Source organism: Mustela lutreola, chromosome 9 (assembly GCF_030435805.1).
Source record: "Mustela lutreola isolate mMusLut2 chromosome 9, mMusLut2.pri, whole genome shotgun sequence".
NCBI classification, from domain to species: domain Eukaryota; kingdom Metazoa; phylum Chordata; class Mammalia; order Carnivora; family Mustelidae; genus Mustela; species Mustela lutreola.
Genome location: NC_081298.1, coordinates 126442256 through 126462848, shown reverse-complemented (window position 1 = coordinate 126462848; position 20593 = coordinate 126442256). Strand labels below are relative to the sequence as shown.

At 39.2% G+C, this 20593-nt stretch overlaps 1 protein-coding gene across 2 annotated transcripts in view; it reads right to left on the bottom strand.

The window, feature by feature from the left end:
* ASXL2 (ASXL transcriptional regulator 2) overlaps nucleotides 1-20593 on the bottom strand; it is a 138038-nt gene that overhangs the window by 88846 nt on the left and 28599 nt on the right. For both annotated transcript variants that reach the window (XM_059132446.1, XM_059132447.1), the window contains exon 2: nucleotides 2183-2265. In XM_059132446.1, coding sequence (XP_058988429.1) covers nucleotides 2183-2265 — 83 coding nt within the window. The remainder of the gene's footprint in view (nucleotides 1-2182; nucleotides 2266-20593) is intronic.

Genomic DNA, 20593 nt, shown 5'->3' with positions numbered 1-20593 from the left:
AAAAAAAAAAAAAGAAAAGAGAAATTTGGAGCTTGATGACTCTGCACCTGGCATTCAGAGCTAAGGGACTGATGGGAGTCTGGTCTCTATACACCAGATACCCTGGTCAATTTCCCCAGTGTTTCAAAAGTCTAATTTCTAAGGGAAAAAAAAAAATCTCTTGCTCATTCCTATTCTATAACTTAACACTGTTATGAAACAGTATTAGAATACCTTAGCAGAACTGTTTCTCAGACCACAAAAATTACTGTCTTTTTCTCCTATAACTTTGCACAAATTGGTGGTATTAAATAGACATTATGCGGGGATGGGGTAACTGGGTGATGGACCTTAAGGAGGGCACGTGAGGTAATGAGCACTGGGTATTACATAAGACTGATGAATCACTGAACTCTACCTCTGAAACTAATAATACACTATATGCTAATTAACTCGGTTTAAATTTTTTTAAAAAGTAAAAAAATTAGGGGCGCCTGGGTGGCTCTGCGGGTTAAAGCCTCTGCCTTCGACTCAGGTCATGATCCCAGGGTCCTGGGATCGAGCCCCACATTGGGCTCTCTGCTCAGCGGGGAGCCTACTTCCTCCTCTCTCTGCCTGACTCTTTGCCTACTTGTGATCTCTGTCTGTCAAATAAATAAATAAATCATTTTTTTTTTAAGGTAAAAAAATTAAATAAACAGGCATTATCCTTTAGTCTTAATCTAATAAATCTTATCTAATTCAAGTAAATATTTAGATTTGTATCATTGATAAATTAAGAGATTACTTTTTTAATTTACAAAAATGTTTAAAAGCTAATTCTTTGGGGCACCTGGGTGGCTCAGTGGGTTAAGCCTCTGCCTTAGGCTCAGGTCATAACCCCAGGGTCTGAGATCAAGCCCCACATTGGGCTCTCTGCTCAGCAGGAAGCCTGCTTCCCCTCTTTCTGTCTCTGCCTGCCTCTCTGCCTCCTTGTGATCTCTGACTGTCAAATAAATAAAAAAGCTAATTCCTCAAATGCATTTTAATGTTTTAATTTACAAATGTTCACACAAATTCTGAGATGCATTACATAAAATGAAATAATACTAATTTATATTTCATTGTTTCATAGTAATAAAACAAACCTAATTTGTTCCCGGCCTACTGACATTTGGCCACAAGTCAAAACAAAATTTTTTTAGCTGTGTTAGCAAAGCGCCAAGAACTCAATTTTGTATTAAAGAAAATGAGAATTAAAATCTAGAACATGCAATAGCTACATATCAAAAAACTAATTATTGTCCATTTACATATATTTCAGCACAGCTCACTATTACTCTGGCATCTGACTGAACAATTCTTTGGAGTGAAGGACTATATAGCATAATATAAGACATTTAGTCTCCCTGTTTCTTGAACATTACATGCCACAGTTCTCCCCTTCTTTCCAGACACTCTGAAAATCAAAAATAACCCCATAAATTCTGGACACCTTCCCTAAGGGCGTTTACACAATGCCACCCCTACTTGAGAACAACTAGCAGCGGCTTTAAAGCACTGCCACCCTTTTCACCTTTTAGCGACAATATCTCAGGCAGACTCCCAGATTTCCACATTAACAACACCAAGTATGTGGACCGTAATTTTAATGTTTCTTGATGGCAGAGGATCTTGATTATGAAGTGACTATTATGTGCTATTATTAATACAAGGCTCTAATAATTAAAGTATGTTTTATCTTTGGTCCTGTATTAATTGACCCTAAGCTGTTTTATTTGCTATACATAAAACTATTACTTGAAATATATACTACTTTGTTTGTATCTTTTCCACTTTATTCCTCTGGGCCAAGGTTATTTCTTCCTAGACTGTCCACCTCGAGAATTTTCCCTGTACTAGACAGTACTTTTCACCTGCTAATGACAAGCTTACTAAATCAAAAACCTGAACTCATAGATGAAGGCTTGAAGATGGCTCCAGGCCTTCCTAAGAATTAAAGTGCATGGGTTGGACACAGCTAAGAATTTTTTTTTAATTTACTTGTGGTTTTGTGACTGTGCTATTACCGAAAACTTAAAAGATCTAACAACTAAATAAATCAGAAACTAGCAAAGCAATTATTACTAAATAATCAATCTTCAGGAGTAATGTATACTGCTTACATGATGAAATAGACTAATCAAGTATTATAATTATCACTAATAAAATTTAAATAACTCACCTGATTTCTTTTAGTCCTTCTCTCTGGATAACTTGAAGAATTTCTTTATGACTCATGGGTGTATTGGGGTATTTTTCTAAGACCTGAGAAACAAGTATATAATAATAAATTATTTTTAAATTTTAAGTTACAATAATTATATATGTAATTATATTTCTTATTCTTATTAAAACTAAGTATTAATTTCTTCCAGCACATATATATCCACAGACTTCCTATCCTTTTTATTTTGGGACGATAGGAAAAACAGAAAATTAATGGAATATAGATTCTTCTCTTTTTCAGCCACAAACCACATGTCAAGTCCTGAAGTAGAAATAGATCAAAAGGATAAGATTAATAACTAAATTATTATTGTATAATATAAAATTCTTTACTTTCTGCCTCTACCCCCATCACATGCCTAACTGTGGATCTACTGTAAGTACTTAAAGATTATCCATCTTTACATTTTCAGCAAAGATTAGTATGCCAAGAGTGCTCAATAAATTCTTAACCAAAACAAATGAGTAATACAGTTGTAGGAATATTAAAAGGTACCTATGTTCTGGCGCCGGGGGAAAAAAAAAGAGGAATAAGCATAGTCTGTCCTGTCTCTCAGGCTGAATATAACTAAAAACCTGGACACAAGGCATGAAGCAGCTATCTAAGGACCCTGGAAATGGTAGTCAGCCTGGAGAAGGAAACCACAACTCTAAGTCATACTAACCCCAGAGTGAATTTTCTGGTTTTGTTTCCTCTGGGACCACTCAGCCTAGACTCAAAGGCAGTACAAATTCAGAACTGTCAACAAAGTACAGACAGAATTGGCTCCAAAAGAATTCTTTTTGGTCTAAGTATACATAAAGGGGGCCCCTAAGGAGATGGAGTTTTCTAGGTTTTTCCCTCTTCCCCTTGACCTATGCCCCCAAACAAGCCAAGGGCAGCAGCCCTGGCATTGATAATATCAACAGTGGCCAAACAGGGACCTAAAACTCCAATAAAACAGAATCCTTTTGTTTCTGAAAGCATGAAGGGAATCCACATGGCTTTCTTTCTCTGCCATCTTGTTTGGCATCAAACTCAAATGTGGTTGTGGAAGTATACAGTAAAACAGAGAAATGAAGCCCCAACTGTCCAGCCATGGGACAAGGAAGAGAGTCTCTAGGAGCCAGAAAGTATCAGGGAACTTGTAAAGAGAAAAGAGCTCGAAAAACTGATACCATGAAGATCTAGAAACACTCCTGGGGTCACTCCAGAACTATGCGTATGTGTATCTGACCATAATCGTACTATCACGTCCCCAAATTAGCCACTAGGGGTGCACACATGGAAGAGACCCAAAGCCCTCTGCAAAGGCTTTGAAAACTAGACATCGGAATTTTAGTGCAAAGAAGACGGGTTTAAAGTTTGTGATCTAAACCTAACAAAGTCAAATGCCTGCTTTTAAAAAACCGTCCTCCCCCCATCTCTCTCCACTGATTTTAAACTTGACTTTCTGAAGCACAGTTTTAACAGCTGCTTTAAAGTCTTTGTCTGGGGACACCTGGGTGGCTCAGTCATTAAGTGTCTGCCTTCAGGTAGGGTCATGATTCCAGAGTCCCGAGATTCTCTGCCTGCCACTCCACCCACTTTTATGTGTGTGCACATACTCTTGACCAAAAAAAAAATTTTTTTAAATAAATTCTCTGATAATTCCAACATCTTTGTCATCTTGGGTTTATTGTGTGTAGGTTGTCTTTTCCTTACGAGTTCTTGAGGTTTTCCTAGTTCTTCGTCAGGAGATTCTCGATTGTGTATTAGACATTTTGATGTTATGTTATCTTATTGTATATCTCTTTAAGTACAATGGAGAATGATTGGGGGGATGGATTTTTAAGGGAAATCCACAGTATTAATCTGGCTTGTTTCACTTAGTATACAGCTACCACCACACATATGGCAGATCTCCTTCTTTGTTTGTGGCTGAATAATATTCCATTGCATATATATAGTAATTTTTTTTCATATAGTAATTTTCTTTATCCCATCATCTGTTGTTAGACACTAAAGTTGTTTCCAGAGGCACCTGGTGGCTCAGTTGATAAGTAGCTGCCTTCAGCTCAGGTCATGATCCCAGAGTCCTGGGATAGAGCCCCATGTTGGCCCCCTGCTCAACGGAGAGCCCACTTTTCCCTCTCCCTCAGCCTGCTGCTCTGCCTAATTGCACTCTTAATCTCTCTGTCAAATAAACAAATTTTTTAAAAAATATATAAATATATATAAAAATTAAAATAAAGTCATTTCCATTTCTTAGCTATTGTGAATAATGCTGCAATGAATACAAGGGTGCAGATATCTCTCCAAAGATACTGATTTTATTTTCTTTGGATATATACCTAGAAGTAAGATTACTGGTAGTTCTCTTTTAAATTTTTTGAGGAACCTCCATATTGTTTTCCATAATGGCAACTTATGCCCCTTATGTAGCAAAGAAAGAGGTTATTTTTTTGTTTTTTGCTTTTTTTTAAGGTTTTATTTATTTATTTGATAGAGAGAGAGAGATCACAAGTAGGCAGAGAGGCAGGCAGAGACAGAGGGGGAAAGAAGCAGGCTCCCCGCTGAGCAGAGTCGGATGCAGAGCGTGATCCCAGGACCGGAGAGCATAACCTGAGCCATAACCCAAGCCGAAGGCAGAGGCCCAACCCACTGAGCAATCCAGGCACCCCCAAAAAGAGCTTTAATATAGAGATATACACACAAAAGATGATCAAATAAGAACACAAAAGACTGATATACTTAATATAAAAACAAAACCTGAACCCACAAAAAACGTTATCTTCCTATAAAGACTATTTTCCTATTGTGCTACCCAGATAGAATTTTTACATTTCTCCCTTAATCTGTAAATATTTCTCACTGCCTCATGGTTTACAAACATTGCATAGCCATTCTACTTCATCTGACCCTCACAACAATGCAAGAAAGAGCAGAAGAAGGTACGTCAATTTCACAGGAAGAAAAGTAAGACTCAGAGAAGTTACAAGCATAGCCTCAACTTAGAAGGTAAATAATGTATATGAAAATAAGAACATCTATAAAAAAAAAAAGAATATCTTTAACTTATGGAGTAACCATGAGCATCAAAGGAAATATTTTACTTTGCTTAAAACTGGAAAAAAAAAAAAAGCAAATTCTCAGTAATTGTGTTACTGATTCTTTTTTCACTGTAACAAATGCCAAATGTTTCAGATTATTTTTAAGTTTTCAAACAAGGGGAATTGCTGCATAAAGTTATTTTAAATATTACCAAATTGCTATCCACCAGATGTATAGGAGTTTCAATATACCCTTAACTAGCATTTGTATCATTTCAAAAATCCTTGGCAATTATACAATTAATACACAGATACATAATTTTAAAATGTTAGTTACTAATGAGGTTTAATTTTTCACATCATTAGACATTTATATTTCCTCTGCTGAATGACCCTGATATAAGGTCATGAGCTACTTCATCTAAATAATAAAAATCGGATTAAAAAATAAAATTCTTGGGGCGCCTGGGTGGCTCAGTGGGTTAAGCGTCTGACTTCGGCTCAGGTCATGATCTTAGAGTCCTGGGATAGAGCCCTGCAGTAGGTTCTCCGCTCAGCAGGCATCCTGCTTACCCCTTTGTCTGCCTGCCTCTCTGCCTACTTGTGATCTCTCTCTCTCTCTCTGTATCAAATAAACAAATAAAATCTTTAGAAAATTGTTCTTAAAAAAAAAAATAAAAAAACAAAATTATTTAAAAACGTGTAAAATTGAACAACCACGGGGTGCCTGGCTGGTTCAGTCAGTGGAGCATGGGACTCCTGGTCTTGGTGTAAGGAGTTTCTGCTCCATGTTAGGCATAGAGCCTACTTAAAAAACAGATAACAAACAAAAAACTTAGCAATTATATCACAGAAATATCAGAGTTGTCTTAACACTAGAAATACACGGTTTTTATTCCATTACAGAAAGCAAAATAGTCATTGAGTTTGCCAAGTCTACCTAAATGGATTTTCTTTCAACAAGTAAAAGAATAAAACTGTACACCATATTTGCCCAAAGCAGAAAACTACATTAAAAGCACTGGTATGGGTATAGCTCCGTATTTAGTTGCTATTCTAGGCAGACTCAGTTTCAACACAGAACTTCCCTTCAAATAATTCATTTGGTTGCTCAAAGGAAACACAAAGCCACTGAAATCGACAAGGAACTGCAAGTTCTTCTTGGAAAGTGGGAAGATGTAGAGGGTTTTGTAGACCATACTGAAAACCCGGGAGTTGACAAAAGACCACTTTGTGCAACAGACATTATGCTTGCCCTGGTCAAGAACTAGAAGGGATTTCTAGGGAAACTGATACAGTCCTCAACCTGGCGATTAAATTTCACCCTCTTACTAATCATTAGGAAATCCGGAACACTAAAACCACATAATACAAATTTAAATAAGGGCACAAATAAGAGATCTTGATTTTCTTAAATGGTATCAAGTGATTACAATAAATACTCCTCTCCCTACAGACACACAGCAGTGAATAGACTGAGGCTCTGTTTTGGTCTCTGTAAGAGCTATTAACATAAGTAAGGGATTTAGGCTGGAAAAAAAATTTAATTGATGGAAAACATTCAAATGTTTCAAGGCATAGGTACAGAGGTCAAACAGCCTGCTTCTAATAGCTCTAAGAATACATCCTAGGTGACTAAAAGACTCTAAACCCCGATCCTTCATTGCTAGAGTGAGGATTAGAACATTCTCATAAACAGGAACATGAAATAAAACATTCTGCAGTATTCTACTTACCATAAGTGGTTGATAAACAAAAGTGGCTTTTGTTATTATTAATCAACTATAACTATACAACAAAACTGTTTCCCAGTTCACATTTCTGTTACTACCCTCATTTAAAATTTCACCAGTGGGGACACCTGGGTGGCTCAGATGGTTAGGCATCTATCTTTGGCTCAGGTCATGATCCCAGGGTACTGGGATCGAGCCCCACAGTGGGCTCCCTGCTCACTCACTATCTCCTTCCCCACTGTCCCCCCTACTTGTGCCATCTCGCTCTGTCAAATAAATAAATAAAATCTTTTTAAAAATAAAAAAAAAATAAAAATCAAGTTTCACCAGTGTTTGTAAGGGAGATGAAAAACACAAAGAAGGGCTCCTGGGTGGCTCAGTCAGTTAAGCGGCTGCCTTCAGCTCAGGTCATGATCCCAGGGTCCTGGGATCCAACCTCACATCAGGCTCCCTGCTCAATGGGAAGCCTGCTTCTCCCTATCCCTCTGCCTGCAGCTCTGCCTGCAGCTCCTCCTGCTTGGGCGTTTGTGCTCTCTCGCTCTCAAATAAATATTTTTTTAAAAAGCTGAATATTTAGAAACAACAACAAAAAAGGCTACCTGCCTTTTGATTTTTCCACTATTTTCATCTCAGATAATTAACAATGCCCTACACTAATTCCTACTGGTAGTAACAAACAATTACACAAGCAAAATTTACAATATGAAATAATTTTACATTAAATGGCAAGACCTGGGCCGCCTGGGTGGCTCAGTGAGTTAAGCCTCTGCTCAGGTCATGATCTCAAGATCCTAGGATCGAGCCCCCAGCCCTCCATGGGGGTGGGGGGGTCCTCTGCTCAGCAGAGAGCCTGCTTTCCCTCTCTCTCTGCCTGTCTCTCTGCCTACTTATGATCTGTCAAATAAATAAATAAAATCTTTAAGAAAAATAAAATAAAATAAATGCCAAGATGTCACAATCATATCATTTCTCTAGACTTTTTTTAAAAATATTTTATTTATTTAACAGAGAGAGATATCCCAAATAGGTAGAGAGGCAGGCAGAGAGAGAGGGGGAAGCAGGCTCCATGCTGAGCAGAGAGCCCAATGCAGGGCTTGATCCCAGGACCCTGAGATCATGACTGGAGCCGAAGGCAGAGGCTTAACCCACTGAGCCACCCAGGTGCAACTTCTCTAGGCTTTAAATCCTGTCTACATTACAATTATCTAACTATATAGAAGACCAGCTATAAGACTATTCTGCAAGAAAAAAGAGTGAAAAATTACTGGATAAGGCACTTGCATTCATTTGCAAAAATATTTAATTAATGATTACGATTTAATTAATCATAACGAGGCTTTCTGTCAGCCCAAAGAGCTAGAAAATGGAAATTAATAAAACTTTCTCTGGTGGGGCAGCTAACTGGCTCAGTCAGTACATTTAACTCTTGATCTTGGTGTCATGAGTCTGAACGCTATACTAACTGTAGAGACAACTTTAAAAAAATAAAATAGTTTTTAAAAAGAAATTTAAAAACTTTAAAAAAAATCAAAAATAAAAATTTCTAGGGGCGCCTGGGAGGTTCAGTCACGTAAGCATCCAGCTTGTGATCTTAGCACACGTCATGATCTCAGAGTCATTTCGACGGACCCCTAAGGTCTGGCTCTACATTCAGCAGGAAGTCTGCTCAAAATTCTTTCCCTCTCCCTCTGCCCCTCCCCCACCCCAAGACCTGGGCATGCACTCTCTAAAATAAAAAAAAATTTCTATGGCATATCAGATTTTTTTAAAGATTTACTTATTTGACAGAGATCACAAGTAGGCAGAGAGGCAGGCAGAGAGAGAGGAAGGGAAGCAAGCCCCCTGCTGAGCAGAGAGCCCGGTGCTGGACTTGATCCCAGGACCCTGAGATCATGACCTGAACCGAAAGCAGTGGCTTAACCCACTGAGCCACCCAGATGCCCTAAGATTTTATTAACTTATTTGACAGAGCGAGATCACAAGTAGACAGAGAGGCAAGAAGCAGAGAGAGAGAGAGAGAAGGAAGCAGGCTCCCTGCTGAGCAGAGAGCCCAATGCGGGGCTCGATCCCAGGACCCTGAGATCATGACCTGAGCTTAAGGCAGAGGCTTTAATCCACTGGGCCACCCAGACGCCCATGGCATATCATATCTTAACTGGAAAGTCAGTACTAGGGAGCCTGGATGGCTAAGTCAGTTGAGCCTCTACCTTTAGTTCACATCATGATCCCGAAGTTCCAGGATCAGGTCCTACATCAGGCTTCCTGCTCAGCAGAGAGCCTGCTTCTCCCTTGGCCCCATGCTCTATCTCTCTCTCTCAAATAAATAAATAAAACCTTTTGGGGAGGGTATGTGTTGTGGTGAACACTGTGTGTTGTGTAAGACTGATGAATCACAGAACTGTAGCCCTGAAATAAATGATACATTGTATGTTAATTTAAAAAATAAATAAATAAAATTACACCCAACTAATAAATAAAATCTTTCAAGAAAAAAAAAGGTTGGGGTGCCTGGGTGGCTCAGATGGCTAACAGTCTGCCTTCGGCTCAGGTCATGGTCTCAGGGTCCTGGGATCGAGCCTGGCATCAGCTCTCTGCCAGTGGGGAGCCTGCTTCCTGCCCCCTGCTTGCCTGTCTGCCTACTTATGATCTCTCTCTGTCAAACAGATAAATAAAATCTTAAAAAAAAAACAAAAAACAAAACATTATTTGTGGGAATGCCTGGGTGGCTGAGTCAATTATTCATCTGCCTTTCGCTCAGGTCACAATCCCAGCATCCTGGGATCGGGTCTCTCACTGGGCCCCTTGCTCAGCAGGGAGTCTGCTTCTCACACTGACCTCTCTCCTCTCATGCTCGCTCTCTCTCTCTTGCAAATAAATTAATAAAATCTTAAAAAAAAAAAAAGACTGAAGTACTCTATTTTTAATTTTTATTATGAAAAATTTAAAATATATACAAAAGTAAAGAGAACACTACAATCAAGAATTACAACACATGGCTTATAGCTTATTTCATCTATACCATCAGCCTCTTTCCTCCACAAAACTGGATTATCTTGAAGCAAATCTCAAATAGTGTATCCCTAAATACTTTAGCTATATCTCAAAAAAAAAAAAAAGACTCATTCTCTAAAAAGCAAAAATACCATTTTAAGGGGCACCTGGGTGGCTCAGTGGGTTAAGCCTCTGCCTTCAGCTCAGGTCATGATCCCAGGGTCCTGGGATCGAGCCCCACATCGGGCTCTCTGCTCAGCAGGGAGCCTGCTTCCTCCTCTCTCTCTCTCTCTGCCTGCCTCTCTGCCTACTTGTGATCTGTCAAATAAATAAAATGAAATCTTAAAAAAAAATAAAAATATAAATATATAAAAACTAAAATAAAGTTGTTTAAAATAAAGTTGATCTCAGGGTCCTGGGATCAAGCCCCGCATCAGGCTCTCTGCTTAGATGGGAGCCTGCTTCCCCCTCTCTCTGCCTGCCTCTCTGCCTACTTGTGATCTGTTTTTCTCTATCTCTCTCTCTGTTAAATAAATAAATAAAATCTTTTTTAAAAATACTATTTAAATCTTCAAAAAGTAACTATAATTCTTTAATATCAATTTAGACCATGTCCCCAATTTTCATGGAAAAAAGCGTTTTTCTTTTTTAAAGATTTGAGGAGAGTAAAGAAGCGCACGCGCGCGCGCGCACACACGAGCAGAGTGGCAGGAGAGGAAGAGAGAATCCCAAGCATACTCTGACGTGAGCTCTGGGCCTGACACAGGGCTCAAGCTCACCACCCTGAGATCAAAACCTGAGCTGAAACCTGCTCAGGTCATGGTCTCAGGGTCCTGGAATTGAGCCCCACATCGGGCTCTCTGCTCAGCAGGGAGCCTGCTTCCCCCTCTCTCTCTGCCTGCCTCTCTGTCAAATAAATAAAATTTAAAAACAAAACAAAACAAAACAAAACATAGTTGCTTTGCTCAAAACTGTATCCAAAGATCCCTACACATCACATTTGGTTAACACAAGTCTTAAACTCTCTTTGATTTTATGACTTCTTTTTTTCTTCCAATTTATTTACAAAGAAACCAGGTAGACTACACCATATAGTTTCCCACATTGTGTATTTCACTAATTGTATAGGTTTGTGTCCCTCATATTTCCTAAAAATTAGAATTAACACCTAAAGGCCTGCTCAGATTCAGGTTCTATTTTAGGAAAAACACTTGACAGGCAGTATACTTCCTGTCACACCCTATCAGAACACACAAAATTACCTGTGGTCTCTTTTTATGAAATGACTATTATAAAGTTTCATATTATAAACTACAAATTATTTTATATTACAAACAACAGTTTCCCACCAGCATTCCAACCTCTTGTCGTAACCACTATTGATCACCACCCTAGACTTGTTATTTTATTTAGGTGTTCACAAATGGTGATAATGTCTACTATGCCTTCTTCATTCATCAGCTAGAATCCTTCTAAAAAAATGTTTTATCTCCATCTACTATTTGGTTACCTGAAGGACACATGGCTCATACAGAAAAAGGGTAAGTGCTTATTTCTTTCAGTGATTTTAAGAATAATTAACTGGCTCCCCTAGTATACTCTAAAGGTAACCAGTAAATTTGGGTTTTTTTGGGGAGGTATCATTAGAAATATTTTATGAATAACATTTTATGGAATGTTATTATGAATTTTAATATACTTTTGTGAATTACTGTATTTCCTCCCTTGCAAACTGGTTATTCATGACCACCGCCCACTTAGTATATATTACATTTGTAGAGTTCTATCTTCACATTCAATATAGTAAAACTTTAAAATAAATAAGTAATAAAACTTACTGTCACATTTCTTACAAATATTTTTTCCAGCTTATTATTCATCTTTTCATTATGTTGCCTTTCCATGGAGGTTTTTCTTAACTTCACATATCACAACTGATTGGTCTTTTCTTTTGATTTCTTTTTTTTTTAAATTAACATATTATTTCTTTGGATTTCTTTTAGCACTTCTAAATTTATCTTCTCTCCCTTCGATAGCTTAATATTTTTCCATATTTTCAGTTCCATCTAACTTTGAATTCACTTAATTTTTAATAAGAAAATATGCACAGGGGCACCTGGGTGGCTCAGTGGGTTAAAGCCTCTGCCTTTGGCTCGCTCGGGTCGTGGTCCCAGGGTCCTGGGATCAAGCCCTGCATCAGGCTCTCTGCTCAGTGGGGAGCCTGCCTCCTCCTCTCTCTCTCTCTGCCTGCCTCTCCGTCCACTTGTGATCTCTGTCAAATAAATAAATAAAATCTTAAAAAAAAAAAAAAAAAAGAAAAGAAAATATGCACAGGCAGAGTGACAAAAAAATGTACGCATAGTAGAGAAACCCAAGAGTGAGAGACGGAGAAACAAAATGGCTACGTAGATTTCTGAGCAAAAATAGTGTAGTCCATCAAATCAGTATTACATACTATTATATATTGTATTACTAGTCCTATTACATTATTTTACTGCAAGTTTAATGTAAACAAGACAACAGTACCTTTACAAAATATGTAGCTTACTTTAACCACAGGAGGGCAGTGTTTATCAAACAAAAGTATCATTTCTTTGGAATTGTTCAAGGAACTACTTCTAAAACAGTTTTTATTACTACTTCATGACAATCGGAGTAGGTCCTCAAAAGAATTTTTTGTTTTAATGTAAAACCTATGCCCAGCGTGAGGCTACAACTCACAACCAAAGATCAAAAGTCACCAGCCAGGCGACCCTGCTCAGAATAATTAAAATTAACACCACACTGAATTAAAGCATTATAAAATAGGTTTTTAACATGTACTTAAAGGGTGCCTGAGTGGCTCAGTAGACTGAACATCTGCCTTTGGCTCAGGCCATGATCCCAGGGTCCTGGGATCAAGACCCACATCTATCTCTGCCTGCCACGCCAACCCCCCTCGCCCCTTGTGCACATTCTCTTTCTCAGACAAACGAATCATTAAAATCTTTAAAAATAAAGTCCACTTAATACATCTGTTTCTTTACTCATAGATTCTTCCATCCAGCTAATAAAAAAGATATTAAAATTATACTTTCAGTACCAGGAGTAATGTAGAGAGCCCCTAAGACTCAAGTTTAACTCTAGCATAAATAACAGCAGTATTTCCATTATTCCTGCACTTAGGAGCTCCTTCCAGATACGCGGAGATATGCAGACCCCAAATTCTACATCATCTAGATGATTTTATTTTGCATTTAAAATGTACAGGTAAAATATTATAATCTTTATAGATTTGTCTCAGTGTTATATGACTTACTATCCAAAAGTTTCAACTGGTGTAACTAATGTCGCAGTAATGAAGGAGGTCACCCAGAGCACATGCACAATGACGAAAGCCTATGCTACAGAACCAACACACCAATGCCACAGAGTCACGAGAAAAGCCAGTGAATAACTAAGGAGAAGAACAGGAAGAAAATCAGAAGATCATGAGCCCTCAGAAAAGACAGAAGATTTCTAAGAAGGCTGGAATGGTGAACAATGTCAAAAACCGATAGGAGTTGCGATAACAAACCTCAAAATCCACTGTATTTTGCAACAAGGAGCTCTTTAATTAGCTTTACAAGTTCAGATTCCACTTAGGAGGGAAGAAATCAAACTTGAGAGGGTCTAAGCACTCCACAGGAGGTCCAGAGGCAGCAACAGGGAGTTAAAACAACTCTTCCTACAACAGTGAAGGAAATGTGGAATCAAGGAAAAAATCCTTTAGTCAAATGAACCTGATCAAGTTTTCAAGAACCAGGATAAAAGGAAACAAAAGTACCCCTAGCTGCCCAATTCCCCCCATTCCAACATGAGAGGGGAATAGATGACCCAGACCAAGTTCAACAAATCCTTCATTATCCAAACTTGTGCTACTTACGGTTTCACCCTTGGGAACAAGATGAATTCCGAGGATGTAGTACCCCCCACCTACCAAACTATCAAAAACTCTCTAAGTGAGTTTAGAAGCGAAACAGATAACAACACATGGAATTTTGAAGGAATAACTAATAAGAGTCAAATATCTGAAACGGAAAGAGGGAAAAGGACCCTACCTGGCTGCTTAGCGTATCTGTTGATCACTACCTCTGTCCTGAGATGCACTCCTCTGTTCAGCGCCGTGACACCAGACTCTCCTATCCCTCCTGCCTTTCCACCTGCGACTTTTCATTCTCCACAATCCTTTAACATTGATCTTCCTCAGGATTCTCTCTTAATTTCTAATCTCCTTGCACCTTTTCATCCTCACATGGTTTCAAAAACCAATACGCTTCTACAGTAGCATTCTACACACACACCCCAATAAATACAGCTTATCACACTGTATTTATTATAAATGCATTTTTTAAAAGAATTATTTATTTGTTTGACAGAGATCACAAGTAGGCAGAGACAGGGAGAGAGAGAGGTGGAAGCAGACTCCCCGTTGAGCAGAGAGCCCGATGCGGGGCTCGATTCCAGGACCCTGAGACCATGACCTGAGCCGAAGGCAGAGGCTTTAACCCACTGAGCCGCCCAGGTGCCCCTATAAACACATTTTATTTTTTTTTTTTTTTTAAAGATTTTATTTATTTATTTGACAGAGAGAAATCACAAGTAGGCAGAGAGGCAGGCAGAGAGAGAGAGGAGGAAGCAGGCTCCCTGCTGAGCAGAGAGCCCGATGCGGGACTCGATCCCAGGACCCTGAGATCATGACCTGAGCCGAAGGCAGCGGCTTAACCACTGAGCCACCCAGGCGCCCTATAAACACATTTTAAATCACTGGTCTTGCCCAGTGGTATGTAAGCTTCATAAGGGTTATGCCTTCCTCTCTTGTACATAGAGTATCCCTAGTACCTATCATATGGCAGATCTAAAACGTGGTCGCTGACTGACCAAATTAAGAACACAGGTGGCAAAACTGTCTTTAGACAATAGTAAAAATACTTGTGTGGTTTTCTTTTTTTAAAAAAGAAAGAAGGATGAAAGGTGAATGCAAATGCAAATAAGTTTATAGATTCAGGGCAGAAACTGAAATATAAGAAGTGGCAGAAAATATTTAAATAAGAGGAGACAGCTACAGATACCAGAGAATTACTGCTGGCTTCGTAAAATCACAAGTATAGGTTTACCTTAAGGTCCCTCAATTCTGAACAGCTCTATCAAGTCATTCTGATCTAGTCCATTCTATTTAGACTCCTTTTACCTGATTATCCAGGAAGTCTGTATGTCATGCACACTCCTTAGGTTTAACCAAGAAGAGTTCACAAAACATAATTCTCCCAAGATCCTTGATTTAATACTTATCTAGCAGTTAAGTGCCAGCAGTTAAGTGTTGGAAGTCCTTAATCATACATCAGCTCATTTAATTTTTATGGTAAACCTATAAGGCAGATAATACAATGGCATTTTTTATTAGATGTGAAAACTATGGCACAGAGAAAATAAGTAACTTGCCCAAGGTCACAACAGCTAGTAAGTGATGGAGGACAAGATTCTTTCCTCCTAAGCATTATGCTGTCCTGCCTCTCTCACTCGGTAACACATCCATACTACTACAATTAACCATTACTGTAATATACACAATTACTAAGTGCCAAAACCTGGGGCTGCAAAGACGAGTAACAATCAAGTCCTATAATTCACAACTAGGGTAGAGACAGACTGGTGACACAAAGAGAAAGACAATTATTAGACAAGAAATACTAAAAACATATAAAGAACTATGGAAACATTGGGCCCCTGGGTAGCTCAGCTGTTAAGATCAGAACCTTCAGCTCAGGTCCTGATCCCGGAGTCCTGGGATCCAGCCCCACATCAGGCTCCCTGCTCAGCAGGAAGCTTGTTCCTCTCCCACTCCTCTTGCTTGTGTTCCCTCTCTCACTGTGCCTCTCTGTCAAAAACATAAATAAAATCTTAAAAAAAAAAAAAAAAAAACTATGGAAACAAAGATTTTATTTATTTATTTGACAGAGAGAGATCACAAGTAGGCAGAGAGGCAGGCAGAGAGAGAGAGAGAGGGAAGCAGGCTCCCTGAGCAGAGAGCCCGATATGGGACTCGATCCCAGGACCCTGAGGATCATGACCTGAGCCGAAGGCAGCGGCTTAACCCACTGAGCCACCCAGGCGCTCCAAAAGTTCAGGTTTTAATAAAAAGAGAACTAGAAAAAAAAAATCTCCTGAAGAGGACAGGTAACCAGGTAATTCCAACCTAGAGTTACTGAATTTCGCCTTCTTTTAAAAGAAAACTCAAGTTTTGTTTTGTTTTCTCACTGTGATTAATACCACGACCCCTATAGTATCCCCCTAGAGGTACAATTTCTATTTAAAGCTCCATGAAAAAGTGGATTAAAATACCCTTTTTCTGGGCACCTGAGTGGCTCAGTGGGTTAAGCCTCTGCCTTCGGCTCAGGTCATGATCTCAGGATCCTGGGATCGAGTCCCACATTGGGGTCTCAGGGAGCCTGCTTCCCCTTCTCTCTCTCTCTGCCTGCCTCTCTGCCTACTTGTGATCTTTATCTGTCAATGAATAAATAAATTGTTAAAAAGAAAAAATACCCTTTTTCTGCCCTTGCAAAGTTTAAAAGAAAAAAAAACAAAATCGCAGGCACTGTCTAAAGAGAACTTTACTAAATAATGAGGGAAAGTTGCACAATACTAGGAAGGAGAAATAGCATAATTCACACTTTTCTATGAACACACTGCAGAATCTCACCATAATGACCTTCTAATACCAATACTCTCTGCTCTAGTTCCTGCCCTTCCACCTCCTCACCAGCTGACAGGAGGTCCAGCCAACTGCCAGAGTTCATGCAAGAAGTAAGAGCCATCATTCCTCCACAATTAGTAAGTCCAGTGTTAGCTCAAGGTCAGTGACCAAGCTACATACTAACAATTCTCCACTAACCAAAACAAGATTAAGTTAGGAGGGGGCAAAAAAAAAAAAAAAAAAAAAAAAAATTAAGCTGAAACACCAGTGGTGTTTGCCACTGGGTGGTACATTAGCAGGTGATTTTTTTTCCTTTTAACCCTCCCCACATTTTCTATCACATACAAGTATTATTTTGACCCACAAAAGTTTTTTTTCATTTTTATGCAGTCAAATCTTATCCCTTATGGATTCTGCTTTTTGTTAAGTATGCTTTCCACAGGATGACACAACAGCAGGGCAACAGGAAGAAACACAGAACCAAAGGTGGACTACATAAAAATGAAAAACTTGGTACCCTACATATGCATGTGTATGTATATACATGTACATACCCATAAACAAAGTCTAAACCCATAAATAAAGTCTAAACAAAAACTAGGGAAAAAATTGGAAAATATATCACACACATGGGGCAGCTGGGTGGGCTCAGTTGGTTAAGAAACTGACTTTAGCTCAGGTTGAGATCCTGGAGTCCTGGGACTGAGTCCGTGTCAGGCGTATCAGGCTTCCTGCTCAGCGGGGAGTCTGCTTCTCCCTCCGACCCTCTCATGCTCCTTCTCTCTCTCAAGTAAATAAATAAAATCTTTAAAAAAAAAAAAAAAAGGAAAGGAAAGAAAAGAAAAAAAGAGATGCTTGGATGACTCAGTTGGTTACATGTCTGCCTTCAACTTGGGCCATGATCCCAGGTTCAGAGAGCAGCCTTCTTCTCCCTCTCCCTCTGTTGCTCTCTTTCACCCTCTCTCAGATAAATTAAATCTTAGAAAAAGTTGTGTAAGTGAGAAAAGCAATTAAAAAAAACAAAGGACTGGCAAAGGATATAAAAGCGTAGGTCAGAGAAGAGAAATACAAGCGTTCAGTAAACATCACAAAGATGTTCAGCCACAGCCATACATCCATAAAGATGGAAATCAAAATCAAAACCAGGGTGTGTTTTTTTTTTTTCACCTATGAAGCTTGCCAAAGTCAAAAGGACTAAAAAGCTCGTTATTTGCCCAAGTGTGGGGAGCAGATACTGTCTCCATTGCTGCAAAATGGTAGGACCCGTCTGAAACAAAATCTGGTACTCTCCAGGGCTGGATAGATAGGTCTTTGACCCATCAATTCCAATATAAAAATGCACTCTATGGCTACATTCTTACAAGAACACAAATATGTACAACACTTACTTAAAGTATTTCTGCAACATCATAAATAGCCTAAATGACAATAAGTAATCAGTAAAACAGATTGATAATTAACCAAATAAAAGAGGACTATACCACTATCAAAAAGAGTCATGAGGACATCAAAAGAACAGGTAACAAAAGCCAGACATGGGGGGTGCCTGGGTGGTTCAGTGGGTTGAAGCCTCTGCCTTCTGCTTGGGTCATGATCTCAGGGTCCTGAGATCCCCCTTACTTTTCCTTGTGCTCTCACTCTTTCTGAGACAAATAAATGAAAAAGACTTAAAAAAAAAATAATAATCGGGCGCCTGAGTGGCTCAGTGGGTTAAGCGGCTGCCTTCGGCTCAGGTCATGATAGAGTCCCGCATAGGGCTCTCTGCTCAGCAGGGAGCCTGCTTCCTTCTCTCTCTCTGCCTGCCTCTCTGTCTACTTGTGATCTCTGTCTGTCAAATAAACAAATAAAATCTTTAAAAATAATAATAATAATAATAATCATGTAGCACCACCTATATATAAAGGGGCCCAGAAATAAAATCTTTGGGCAGCTGGGACAAGTACCCACTCTGCATATTGTTTCTCATCTTTGACCTAATGAATTAATAACTTCCTAGTAACAAAAGAACTTTGCATTCTTAGAATAAACTGGTTAATCATGGTGTGGTGTTCTACTATATTGCTATATTTAAAATTTACATATATATATACTTAGTAAGTCTGTTTTCCTTTTCTGTCCTATCTTTAAGCCAAGTTTTTGTATGAGTTAGCCAGTATCACTTTTGCTACACACATGGTAGGTGTTCAATAGTAAAGTAAGGGGCGCCTGGGTGGCTCAGTGGGTTAAAGCCTCTGCCTTCGGCTCAGGTCATGATCCCAGGGTCCTGGGATCGAGCCCCACATCGGGCTCTCTGCTCAGCGGAGAGCCTGCTTCCTCCTCTCTCTCTGTCTGCTTTTCCGTGATCTCTTGTCTGTCAAATAAATAAATAAAATCTTAAAAAAATAGTAAAACTACTTTCCTGTCAGAAAGGAAGACAGAAAGAAATTCAACAATCACTGATCAACAGACGTACAGATCTTAGCTGCCACAACATAACAGAAGAATCACTACAGGGGCGCCTGGGTGGCTCAGTGGGTTAAGCCTCTGCCTTCAGCTCAGGTCATGATCTCAGGGTCCTGGGATCGAGCCCTGCATCGGGCTCTCTGCTTAGCAGGGAGACTGCTTCCCTTCCTCTCTCTCTACTTGCCTCTTTGCCTGCTTGTGATCTCTGTCTGTCAAATAAATAAATAAAATCTTAAAAAAAAAAAAAAAAAAAACAATCACTACAGAAACATAACAGTGAACAAACCAAGAAGCTGATATATTCTCAATAATAGTTGTATTAAAATTTAAAACTAAGGGGTCCCTGGGTGGTTCAGTCAGTTAAGCATCTGTCTTTGGCTCAGGTCATGATCCCAGGGTCCTGGGACCGAGTCCACACCAGGCTCCTGCTCAGTGGGGAACCTGTTTCTCCCTCAGCCTGCAGCTCGCCCCACTTGTGCGTGCGCAGGTGTTCTTTCTCTCTCTCCCTGACAAATTAATAAAATCTTAAAAAAAAAAAAAAAAAAAAAAAAAAACAACCTTAAAATTAAAATGCCATCATCTTCCTAAACCCCTTAAAGGACTCATAAATTTTTCGATGAAGCCCTGGACACCACATGCCACGAGGAGGAAGGCTGATACCCTATGTAAATAACCTTCGACAGGCCAGTGCCAATCCAGAATCATTCCAGATATGGAGTTATCTAGCATCTAGGCAGGACATTCAACATGAGAGGAGTTGAGTAAATAGAGACAGGAAGGAAGACCAACCAAGAAACCCAGAGAACATGGTGTGGTCCTAGTCATGACACATCACCTCCATGACTTTAACTTCTACACCTCTCCTCATCACTGTGCTCTAGCCACACCTGCCTCCTCAGCATTACTAGACCAAGACTGGCACATTGTTGCCTCAGTCTTTATGCTGACTGCTCACTCAGAATAGAACTCTTTCCCTGAATAACTGCAAAGCTTGATCCTTCCACCTCCATCAAATGTTTGGTCAAAAGTCAACTTCTCAGAGAAGGCTTCCTTGATATCCCAATTAAAACTGCAAACCACTCCAGTCCCAGCCCAGCATTCTCCAGCCAGGGCACTTTCCTCTTCCCCTTAGCACTTATCAGTAACATAATACGCATACAATTTATGTATTTACTATGTTGCCTGTCTTCTATTCCACCCACATATTGTAAAGTTTCATGCTGACATGGATTTTTTTTTTCCTGATTTGTTCACTCCTACATCACAGAAAGGTACCTGACATATGGTAAGTCCTAAATAAATATTTAAATTAAATATTCCATATACTGAATCTCCAAAGATTTGACAGTGAGATAGAGTGTTTGCAAACTGATCCTAACCTAGGCCAACCTAAGATATTCCCCAAAGAACTGATCCTTCCATTAGCTTACAGATCTAAAGACCTGACATTTTAAAATTGACAATATTTAGGGGCACC